This window comes from Xiphophorus couchianus, chromosome 12 (assembly GCF_001444195.1).
Source record: "Xiphophorus couchianus chromosome 12, X_couchianus-1.0, whole genome shotgun sequence".
NCBI classification, from domain to species: domain Eukaryota; kingdom Metazoa; phylum Chordata; class Actinopteri; order Cyprinodontiformes; family Poeciliidae; genus Xiphophorus; species Xiphophorus couchianus.
Window position 1 is genome coordinate 23,073,955 of NC_040239.1, and position 12,335 is coordinate 23,086,289.

The 12,335-nt window shown below is 37.1% G+C and overlaps 1 protein-coding gene across 2 annotated transcripts; it reads left to right on the forward strand.

Moving 5' to 3' along the window:
- Window positions 1-697: 697 nt before the first annotated feature.
- On the forward strand, window positions 698-12,144 carry ppp2r2aa (protein phosphatase 2, regulatory subunit B, alpha a). Of its 2 annotated transcripts, none has more exons than XM_028032901.1 (10): window positions 698-1,018; window positions 1,347-1,424; window positions 3,044-3,141; window positions 4,178-4,343; window positions 4,530-4,642; window positions 4,800-4,977; window positions 6,371-6,535; window positions 7,081-7,250; window positions 7,797-7,888; window positions 8,066-12,144. In XM_028032901.1, exons 1-10 carry the CDS (start codon window positions 991-993, stop codon window positions 8,343-8,345), a joined length of 1,368 nt encoding a protein of 455 aa, XP_027888702.1. In that variant the 5' UTR covers window positions 698-990; the 3' UTR covers window positions 8,346-12,144. The 2 variants fall into 2 exon arrangements, with proteins under 2 accessions (XP_027888702.1, XP_027888703.1); XM_028032902.1 differs by having other exon boundaries at window positions 698-997.
- The last annotated feature ends 191 nt before the right edge of the window (window positions 12,145-12,335 follow it).

Consider the following 12,335-nt stretch of genomic DNA (forward strand, 5'->3'; position numbering starts at 1 on the left):
AGACAGGCTCCATTACTGTTGTACTATTTTTTTTTTCTTTCCCCGAAGTATTAAATTGTATGAGGGTACCACTTGTAATTTAATTTTAAAGGTTCCTAATGTGGATTTTTTTTTCTAAGCAAGCTCATTAAAGGTTGAGGATTTCTAAAATTGATATTCATCTTCAGCCTGTCTGAAGATGTATTAATAATGTCTGTGCACCCAGCCAACAGAAGTGTCTACAAGACTACTATTTTGTGAATCATAATAAGAAAGCTACGAGGTATAATTGAGGTCATTACATATTTGAAGGCACTCTGACTCTCCTCAATGACAACCAAAGCACAATGCCATATATTCCCAGATTGTAGTTAATTAACACCAATATAAACTACATTAATTTTAATAGATATACTAAATGTAGCTAGTCAAATCTAAATCACTGATTTAAACTTATCAAGTGAGTTTTCTGGTTCTAGTGAGTGCACGAGGTTGGTTCGATTTTTCTAACTGAATAGCTGACAAGGGCGGGGCTCATGCGTGATATTGTTTATATAACAAAGTTTTCACTTTTTGGAACACATAAGTTAAAAAATAAATGAAAATCTAGACATAGTTGCATTTAGGAACTTTAATCTTAAGTCGGGCACCTTTCGCTTAAGCTTCGGCTTTAAATGAACGGAGCACCGTCTGCTCTCTAAATTCCTGCCGAGCGCCGCCCGCGTAGCGCCATTTTGAAAGTGCAAAGCTTGGAGGAGGCAGATGCGAGGGAAATCTCAAAGTGCAGTGCAAAGTCTGTAGACCAGCACTGAACGCTGTGTGTTAGTCTTTTCTGTGTTGTAAAAAAGTAGCTCCGTGGTTTATAAGCAACCGTTGGACTGACGGCATTTGGAGTTAGCAGCAGCCTCATTCCTCCACTGCTCCTCGGTCAGAACCACCCAACCGACCCGGGTCAGCAGTACTGCTTCAGTCCAGGGCCTGAACCTGCTACAGAGAGCCCAGTCCCTCACCATGGCAGGTAAAAGAAAACTGTCAGAACGTACGTATGAGCTATTCTTACTAATCATCATGCTTAATAGCACACATGCTGCTTTAGTCTCCCTCTTTTGTGGTTAAGAGCAGGAAGCTAACTAGCAAGCTAGGATACTGCGAGATTCCCGTGTGAATCCCTTACAGCCTGAAAGTGAGCTAACCTAACACATCCCAACTCCTTGTTTAGGAGGATTTTCTCCCCGCAGTTACAATGTGCAGTTCGTATGAAGTCGCGCATGGCCTTGCTGTCGCAGTGCGCTCAAGTAGCTTCTAGCTATTCAGTGTGTTACCTTTGGCGGTGGTGTGTCAAAACTTATGGTTCGTGTTGCGTGCAGGGCCCGGGGGTGGGAGCAGCGATGTGCAGTGGTGCTTCTCTCAAGTCAAAGGAGCGATGGATGACGATGTGGCTGAAGGTAAGTACATTTGGGCATTATTAAGTCTGAATATGCTTCCTGTTTGTCCCCATTTACTCAGCATATTTTCTTTTTGAGTTACGTGAGTGACAACTCTGGGTTCAGTTCCACCCTTGCATTGGGATTTCATAAACAAACTACTTACTACCAAAGTGCTTAAAACCATTTTGAGTCAGTTTATTCCACTTTGCAGCAGGACTCTAGATTATATTAGTTTTGCTGTGGTTGCACTGATGCGCTAAAGCTTTCTGGTTAGGTGCACACACTTTTCACCTTTCCTTTAAAAGCCTATTTTTTTGTCGTATTCTGTTCAGATTGACTGTAATGTAAATAGGATTGTGGTGGTATTACAAATAAAATATAAAGAAATGCTTGGTTTGTTTAGATGGACTCTGAAACCTCCCATATTTATGTATTTTCATTCATTGTGCATGTAAACGGACGTAAACATCATCACATCTCCTAAATTGTAAATTATTTTGTAAAAAAAAAAAAAAACAAGCACAACTTCAATACACTGTCCTGCAGTCTGCTGGAAAGTAGTACTTATTGGAGTTATATGAACACATTTCCTTACTTTGGCTAGATTAGTAGAAAATTACTTTAAATAATCAGTTGTCTAATTAGGTACGAAATGTCCCCATCAGATGCAAATTCATGTTTGGTCCAAAATCCTGTGCTCAGATGCAGCTGCAAAAGAACAAAAATGACAACAGAGCTCAAATAATCAGCATCTTTATATAACATTTATTTTGAGGTGTAAAAGAAATGTTTGCTGCTTTATCCATTTCGTATTCTGATTTACCAAACGGACAAGATGTATAATTGTCCCTTTTCCTCCGAAGAGCTGATAGTCTGTTTATTACAAATATACAGGATCCTTTTTTTTTGTCTATTTATCTAAGAGGTCCATTTGCAAAGTTTAGGATTTCAAATGTTTTATGGTGTTTGCATGTTTTCAGCACTTTGCTCTTTTACTTTCTAGCCATACAAATTGAAGCTATTTTAGGATTTCTGTTCGGTATCTTTTATTGGTCCTTGTCATCTTCAATGCAAACAAAAAAAGAAGTGTGTGTGTGCAGTACTTAGCCGAGGATTCGGAGTTGTTTATAATAAGCTGTAACTGAGAACAAGTACATGTGAGAGCTTCTCCTTGTGGTAATGCATGGCTGCACAGACGCTACAGTTGTAGTTCATTTAAACCCTGCAAAGATTCCTCAGCTTCCGTCAGCCTCTCTTTATCGTACACAATGGTTTGCATGGAGCCAGGTCGTATCTGGCACTTGGTGTACTGCACTGGAACGACTCCCATTGTCTTCATTAAGGGTTTCCCTGGCACATACCAGTGCCAGCCTGTAAGTGAATATCAATTGTTGTTGTCTGGTATGCAAGTAATGCACAGCTGCAGATGGAAACAAACTTTTTTTTTTCCCCCAGTTGTGTACAGTGTACACTGATTTTCACCAGATTAAAACACTTTAGTGCGTCAGTGTCGTGTTGTGATTTCACCATGCTCGATTTAGTCTTCATCATCAAATGTACTATGCCTTTAATGCTGTTTAGTAATTTTATATGTTTTCATATTTAGTTGGTTTTAATTATTATAACTGCCTTTACAGCTGACATTATATCTACTGTTGAATTCAATCACACTGGGGAGCTGCTTGCCACTGGGGACAAAGGAGGCCGTGTTGTCATCTTCCAGCAGGAGCCAGAGGTATGTGATTCAATTACAGTGACTCACTGAGGTATTCTTACCCCTTGAACTTTTTTAGAGTTCCTCTTTTCAACCACACACTTGAATTTGCCCCACTGGGAGTTCAAAATGTTAAAAAACAACACAAAGTAGTGCGTACTTGTGAAGTGGAAACAAAAAGATGCATGGTTTTAAAAGTTATTTTTACAAATACAGTAGAAGTCTGAATGGTTTGCAGTCTATGTGTAATAAACTTAGTCAGTACATTATAGAGTCATCTTTTAAGTGTTTTCAGGGTACGTCTCTGCTAGTTCTGCACATTTAGACTCTGACATTCTGGCACATTTTTGCAGAAATAGTTTAGTTCGATTTAAAGTAGTTGTGACTTTACGCAGATCTTTATTTAGATTTAGATATAAACTTTGTGAGGGTCATTTGAGCACATAGAAATAAATCTAAATTTATTTATGAAGCCCTTTTGGTTAAAGTGTTGAACAGATCAACAAAAACTAATAGAACTGGACATAAAATTGACACATTCAAACAAACAAAAAAAAAGAAGTCAATATAAGTAGCAAAGCAATCCAAGTAATAATAAAGCAAAATAAAAATAACAAAACAAGATTATCAGAAATTTAACTATCACAATGTAATAAAACATATCAAATAGTGAGACTGAAAGTACAAAACCTATAAACCATTATATATAAATGGGTCTTGAAGCTTGACTTAAGCACAAGTAAGCATGCTCTGTTGACCTCTGACATTAATTAGATGAATTGGACTTTTAGTGTTAAGAGTAATCAGGTTTTTACTTGTAAAAAAAACACAATAAGAAGCATTGAAGTTTGCAGTTATGCAACATAACAAAAAAGTTCAAGGGTATAGATACTTTGACATGGCACTGTTAATAATGCATTTCTATCAGAAACATCTTTCTCTATTTAAAATTAATACTGTGCTTGAAAACAAAAAAAATAAAAATTTTCCCAAAATTTTGTTCAGAATTACTTTTCAACTTGAGTCATTGTTGAGAATGTTGTCTATTTTTATGCAGAGTAAGAACCAGCCACAGTGCAGAGGAGAGTACAATGTTTATAGCACCTTCCAGAGCCATGAGCCTGAGTTCGACTACCTGAAAAGTCTTGAGATTGAAGAGAAAATCAACAAAATTCGATGGTTACCTCAGAAGAATGCAGCACAGTTCCTTTTGTCCACAAATGGTTAGTAAACGTTTTGATTCTAAATTATTTCAATCAATTTTACAGGATAAAGTTGGTGATGTTTTCTTTTTTTACTCCAGACTTTTTCATCTGCCTGAGAAATATTCAGTCTAGCAGTCAAGTGGTCTTAAGTTTCTTTTGTCACTAAAATGTGACTGATATCTAATCTTTTTTTTTTCTTGGCAGATAAAACTATCAAGCTGTGGAAAATTAGTGAGCGAGACAAGAGACCAGAGGGCTACAATTTGAAGGAAGAAGACGGGCGATACAGAGATCCTAATTCTGTCACAACACTACGGGTGAGTAGTAACTGCTGTCTTGCATTATAAATATAAAGTACTAGTATAATATTACGGCTAGATTTTGGGTATATCATGTTTGGGAAGTGAATAGTTTTAAACGCTTTCCATTTGAAACACATTGCTTTCCTTTCACTAAAGTTGTGTGTTCCTCCAGGTACCGGTGTTGAGGCCCATGGACCTGATGGTGGAAGCCAGCCCCAGACGAGTGTTTGCAAACGCTCACACGTACCACATCAACTCCATATCAGTCAACAGTGATCATGAGACCTATCTGTCTGCAGACGACCTGCGCATAAACCTCTGGCATCTGGAGATCACCGATCGCAGCTTTAGTATCCTTTTGGTCTTCAAATCCTCATGTCTGTCGCATAGGCGACGGGGAGTTCTCCAATCAGGACATTTGATCTCTGATTTCAAGTCTTGACACTCAGCGAAAGGCATTTGCTGATACTTTGTCCCAGTTTGATACTTTATATAAATCTGTGATGTGAATATGGTAAAATATCAAGCTATGTCTCATCAATATACAAAGCTGATATAAATATTGTTATGGCGTCAAACTCATTCATTAAGGATGCTTATGACATTGAAGCCATATCACTTTCTTCTGATTGTTAATATGCGCCTCCATTTAATTTATATATATATACAGTATATACTAGAGATGCAAATTTGATGCAAATCATTTGTTTCTAAAGATATATATCTCAACACATACAGCTGTAGTTTTGAATAAACACACCCACCATTGCTATGGTAGCATGTTATCTGTTTTGATGTGACGACTTTGTTAGTTTGGCTTGTAAAATATTATAATCTGGTTCTTGTCTGAGTTAGTAATGAAGTACTCCATGGATTAATCTCTTGATCAATATTATAATCAGATGTATACGTCCTACGGCAGGCATTTCTAACTTTTATCTCTTGCAATTTACTATTTAAATACACATTAAGATCTATGATCTGTTTCTCAATCAGAACTGTACATGCTCAAGCATATGTGCATATCCCAGCCTATTGTCTAAAATTAGTTTTGAATGAATTCTCATTTATTATTTTGGTGTTGTCTGCAGCACCAGACTTTAGTTTATCTTCACAAGGTGCTTGTAGAGAGAAACTGTCATGCCGTAGTTCAACGGCATGCCTGATTATAATCTTTAACGTTTATCTACGCTATTTGAAACCGTTGATTTGACACCAGATTAAATTCAAGGAAGATGAAATCCTTTTAGAAATCCTGAGATGGAAATAAAGCTTGGTTGATGGTTCACTGTTGCGCAATACTGACTCTGTTTACTGGTGGTTAATTCACTACATCTCTTTTCCATTGTAGTCCCAAACTTGTGGTATTTCATCTTGATTTCTCAGATTTTCCTCTTAATATTTCCTGTATTCCTCTTCAATCACACTTAATGTAAACAGAAGCATGTTATGTAACTGCATTCAGTGTCCCCAGTGAAACACACGATCACCAAAACAATATGCAGTTACATGAAGCAATGAGTCAGATTTTTGCCTAGAATTACTATTCATTTTTCCTTTTTTTTTAGCTAAGTCATGCCATGCTTTATATTGCCACAAGAGGTCACTAATGAACTAAAAGATGCCAGGATAGTTGTTGTAGTAGACAAAAGTTTGTGTTTGTTTTTTATGCCATCTTGTTTCTTTTTGTCTCGTCCTTCTTTCGAGTAGCTGTCGTTTTGGACCTTGACCTCTGTTTTTCAGATATTGTTGACATAAAGCCAGCTAATATGGAGGAGCTGACAGAAGTGATCACGGCCGCAGAGTTTCACCCCGACCAGTGCAACACTTTTGTTTACAGCAGCAGCAAGGGAACCATCCGCCTGTGTGACATGAGGGCATCAGCACTGTGTGACCAGCATGCCAAAAGTAAGTCGCTTATAACAAATACATGTTTGAGAGAAGGAAAGGAATACACCATATTCCGTTCATCCCAATTTTGTTGTATTTGGATGAGAAATATCTTAATGCTTCACAAGACCCAAAAATTTGTTCAGAGAGCAAAAGTTCTGGATTATTTTTTAGTATGCATTGTAATTAACACCATTCGAACTAAAGTGTTAACTTTTTGCTTGAGTTTTATCATGAATCGACTTCTCTGTTGGATGTACTACATTGAAGAGCTTTAAAGTTTTTGATCTTCATTTGAGATTATAAATATTTGTTTTCGTTGGTATTGTTTTTTTTACTGATGCAACATAGTGAATGAAACTAAAGCTATATATATGGATCAGCTTGTTTCCACTATATAGTTTTTAAATCACTAACAATTATTCGGAAAAGACACACACTTTAGCCCATTTTAAGTTTTTCTCCCAGGATCTTATTTTTTTTAAGTTGTGGCTCTTACAGCATTAAATCAGCAGAATAACATCTTAACATGCATTCTTTTTTCTTTTTTTTTTAATCTGAAGTGTTTGAGGAGCCAGAAGATCCAAACAACCGTTCATTCTTTTCTGAAATCATCTCGTCCATCTCCGATGTCAAGTTTAGCCACAGTGGACGCTACATGATGACGCGAGACTATCTGTCCGTCAAAATTTGGGATCTGAACATGGAAACCCGACCAGTAGAGACATATCAGGTTTGCCGCTGCAAATATTATTTTTATGTTTTGGGTAGAGATCCGTCAATCAGATATTTGTGGCCAGTTTCAGATTTTTGCTTTTTGTAAGAATTTGACCCAACAATATAGATTTTTAGCCATTCAGATTTGTCCGACAATTCTTCTCTGACCCTTCAGGTGTGAGCAATTTATTACTCACACCAGTAGCAACGTCACACAAAGTTTGAGAGAAAAGTCACCTTAAAATGGGGTAACTAACACCAAATGATTAGGTGTAGAGATTTAAATTTGTCTTTAGCATTTTACGTTTAGCATTAGTAAATGTGAACGGTATTTCCATGAGCATTACCTAGAGAACGTAGATCCTTTTATTAATCAATAAAAAGATTGCAATTTTGAATTTCCAGCCTGCTTGTGACAGATCAGGTCTAATAAAACTTAAATCTGGTTAAATCAAACCACTAACAAATTTTTCTGTATTTCTCTACCTGTTAAGAGAACAAAAAACCCACAATGTGCTGTTTTCCCTTTTGCTTCATGTGATTCACTGTTCTATTTTTCCAGGTGCATGAATATCTCAGGAGTAAGTTGTGTTCACTTTATGAGAACGACTGCATTTTTGACAAGTTTGAATGCTGCTGGAATGGCAATGACAGGTTAGTCAATCAACCTGAATCTGTAATTCAGCTGATATTAAAAAAATTATTTTTCATCTCCTGAAATGCAAAATCATTCACAAATAATACCCTTTTTCCCCTTTTCCATGGATTATTATTGAGATCAGAACTAAAACTAGATCCTAAACAGCTCCTCATGATTGTCTGTTTCCACAGCGTTGTGATGACTGGTTCCTACAACAACTTCTTCAGGATGTTTGACAGGGACTACCGACAGGACGTGACCTTCGAGGCGTCACGGGAAAACAGCAAGCCGCGGTCGGTCCTGAAGCCTCGCAAAATAAGCACAGGTGGGAAGCGCAAAAAGGATGAGATCAGTGTAGACAGTCTGGACTTTAACAAGAAGATCCTCCACACTGCCTGGCATCCGCTGGACAACATCATTGCTGTGGCCACCACCAACAATCTGTACATATTCCAAGATAAACTGAACTAAAGTCCATTAACCCACTCAGATCCCAATTTCTTCTTTTGCCCTCTTTTGCTCTCGGATTAAAACAAAATCCGTCTTAGGCCAAGCCCCTAAAACTTGATCAAATCTGTCCTTTTAATTATGTGAGAAGACTTGCTTTGTAAATGGTGCCACACATCCAGCCAGGCCATAAAAAAGCATCATAGTGGGCTGTTAGTTTCTTCCATTAGAAGCACTCCATCCATCGAGCTTCCATTTGTAACTCCACTACATCCCAAACCAAAGGGAAAATCTACATTTTATTGCTTGCTCGTGCCATATTGACATGATTCATTTGTCTGTTATTCCTACTAGTTAACTTTCTGTTATTTTTGGTTTAGTCTTTCTGTCACCAAGTTCATGTTTGTACTGCCCTGATTCATCAATACAAAGCTGTCAAGTCTTTCATTTCCCCAACAAGTATCAAGTTGCCAAGTTCTTTCCCTATGTACTGTATGATTACTGTTAAAGGACTAATTTAGCATTTCATTATGTTTAGCTCATTGTCTAAAAAAAAAAAACTTTGGATAAATGATATCAAAGCTAACAGAGTACAAATATTTCTGATTTGTTTGTTTTTTTTTAAATGTTGACTCAGATGCTTGTTTACATTCATCTCTCTTCTTTAAGAAAATCTCCTGGGTATGATTTTACATTTCTATAACACATTGTATCGAGTGTTTTAGCCATTTGCTTCGATATAGGATACATCCCACAAACAACTTCGATTCCTCCAAGAGCAGTCTGTTAAAGCGGGCTGTCATTCGAGTTTAATGTTCACCACACTCTCATTCAAGCGTGCCCATATCGGTGACAGAGCCATGAGATGTCCTTGAAATTTTTATTCACTCAGGTTATGGGACAGCACTAGAGAAATGGGTGTAAAACCAAAATGTATGACAGGTTTTCTTACAGAAGTGTGTTATATCACTGTAATTCTGCTGTGGTTGGGTTTGTAGTAAATGGAAGTAGGTGAAATGTTCCTTTTCTACATGTGTCAGTTTTGTCATGCTGCTCTCAAACTGTTTGATTTCCATTTCCCCAGGCCAAGCTTCATCTGCCTGTCAAACCATCCTTTTTCATGGCATTGCGTATTGTACAGATAAAGTGTAGAAAGATCAGCAGAGGTGCACTTATCTGGCTGATATGAGCTGAACTGCTGATACAAATGTTATTTGACTTTAGGTTTTTATTTTTTATTTTATTTTTATTTCTTTTTTTATACTTTGAATAGCAGAAAAATGTTGCAGTTTTTTTTTTTGTGATAAATATAACAGTTTTTAATCCAAAAGAAAATTAAGTGCAGCACAGTATGTACTGTTGGTTAATGTATTATTTAGACTGAAAATAATTGGGATTCTGAGTTTGAATTTTGGGAGGCGAGATTCTGTTTTCATCAGTGTTTGACCTGCTAATCGCCACCCGAACTGATCAAGAAAAACATTTTCTGATTCCATCTCTGTTAATCTTAAGTTTCCCATCACTTCCACTTAAGATCAGAAGGGAAAAGGTTTCAGACAGAAAAGCTTTCCATAGAAGTCTGGATACTGCTCTCACTTATTTGATGTGATTCTTTGCCTAACTCTTAGATCTTACCAAATAATGTTTTTGGGAAAAGTATTACAAATATCACTCTACCATAATTTGCCATGGAGGTTTTTTGTTGCATCAAATGATGGCTGATCATGCCAAAGTATCTTGTCTTTATACACAACAAAGATAAAGCTCTCTTGCAGACAAAGTGCCCCTGATCCAGCAGGTCCAGCCTTGCAGTTGTGTGGGCAACCATGCTTAACTCAGGACAAAAACCTGTGTGTTATACATATATATATAAATATATAAGATGATTCCCTGTGCCCCCATTTTTACTCTTGTGTGGCCTGTGGCACCAAAACGCTGTGCTGCTCCCAGCTCACCTTCAGTGTATGTTGTGTTGCAGAAAAATTGTTTATCATCTGCATCTAGATTTTATTTGTAGATTTTTCTATATAAGAAATGTTTTGTACTGTACCTGATAAAAGAAGAAGAAGAATCACTATAGCTGATTTATTTTTGTATAAATTAGGGCAATATCATTACAGTCTAATCACTGTAGTTTCTTTACCTATCTGCCTCAGGCTTACTGTGCAGGGCAGGTCATTAGAAAGTCAGGATTCCCTTTGCTTTTTGCCCGTTATAACAGGTAGACGCATCAAAGGAGTGCATCAGGTATGAAGCGGGGTGCCCAAAGAGAAGTATTTTCAGGTGTCAGTACCTCCTGCCTGATGATGAGCACTATTACTGTACCCTGGCCAACTATGTATTTTTTGTTTTTCAATCTAACTTATGTAGAGGGTTCAGCGTTTTCATTTCATGTGAATCTTACTATTTGGTTTATGTGCCATAGTTTTGCTTGATGAACAATTCCTCTGGTTGTGAAAGACTACATTGAAACGGCATTTTCATCCTCTTTGCGGCTAGCCAGGTCACTTGACTACGTGGAGCGATGATTGTTGATCTATGTGGCACGTGCGGCTCTCTTTTGCAGACTTATTTAAAGAGAATCTGTGAAGCACTTCATGTGCGGCTTGGCGTCGGAGAAGAGGGTCACCAGTTTAAGCTAAAGCTCCATGCGTTGCCTGCTCCAGCTCACGGTCCATGTTGCGTAGAAAACTTGATGGAACTGCGACTGTACGTTTTCTATGAACAGTCAAAATGTCACAAAGAAGGTACAGGTTATCTTTTCCAGTTCACAAACAATACGTTGATGTTTTTATTCGGGCACTGAGCTTCTTTGTCCACTGGATCATATTTGTGAAAGTGAATGTCACTCTGTTCTCAGTATGATTAACAACTAATGTTGAGTTCCAGTCTCTCAGGGTTCTGGGTTGTGTCTTTTGATAACAAGATAAGTTTCTAGTATTTTTATTTTGTGCAACTTTCTTTTGTTTTTGTAATGCAAACTTTGTATTTTGCCTGTTTTTTCTTTCTGGATAAATGAATCTTTTCTATTTCAACTTCTTTCTTCCATTTATTGAGCGAATCTCCATCTTGTTTTAAAATAGAAAATAAGCGATATAACATTCTTGTGCATAATAATGCATCAAGAAACTGCTTACCAATAGAAACTGGTATTAATCCGAGCAATTAATAAAAACCCTTTCATCATTCTCCCTACGTTGTCTTAATACAAGCTGTCCTTCGAGGCTCTAATGAAAACAACAAAGATGTTCACAATAACCCTGTTGCCTTTCTTTTAGAGCATTACCAATAAATAAGATAATAATCAGTTACACTTGTGAAACCTTCTGGTTCACCCAGACTGCTCAGGGGAATCTTCTGCTGCTCTGTCCCAAACCTTGCACCTTCAAGAAAATGGGATTATCAGAACTGAAACAAAAACTTCTATTTTGCTGTAAATCACCTTTTTGTTTCTTTCTCTCCACAGATGGCTTTGATGCACAACCCCAGGTTATTAAGTAGAGTTTCCCAGTGTGCACATTGATTGTGCATTTCATTTTCTAGAGTCGAGTTAAACGATTTTGTCCACTTGAAGGAGCATTAAAACATGTCTGATGTATCACAAGAATGGTAAAACAAAACACACGTCGTTTCTTTTCTGTGAATTTCATTATTTTTTGTGTGCGTTTTATTTCAAGGGGATGAAGAGTTTTGGAGATCTGTTTGGGAATAACTACGTATTGTTCACTGTACAGAGTTGTTTGTCAAATGAAATAAGGTACAGTATAGATAACATGTAATAAGGAATTTCACATTTGAATAATTAAATTACTGTGCTACTTTATTATTACTGTTTGAGTTTTTTTGGGAGGGGAACTGAGTGTTTCATACTTTTATCTCCATTACAATAATATTTGTGATTAACTTAATAGGAGTATTGCACATGTAGGAATTTACATTTTTGCCCATTCATCCCATCAGCTTTCAAGCCATAATGGAAGCTAAACATGTTTTGTTTTCTAAGGTTAGCTTGAA

Excerpts from the sequence above, each read along its gene's own strand:
- ppp2r2aa (XM_028032901.1), top strand. The coding sequence starts at position 991 with ATGGCAGGTAAAAGAAAACTGTCAGAAC. Across the intron at positions 4,344-4,529 it reads GTTCCTTTTGTCCACAAATG|ATAAAACTATCAAGCTGTGG; the intron begins GTTAGTAAACGT and ends TTTTCTTGGCAG. Across the intron at positions 6,536-7,080 it reads GTGTGACCAGCATGCCAAAA|TGTTTGAGGAGCCAGAAGAT; the intron begins GTAAGTCGCTTA and ends TTTAATCTGAAG.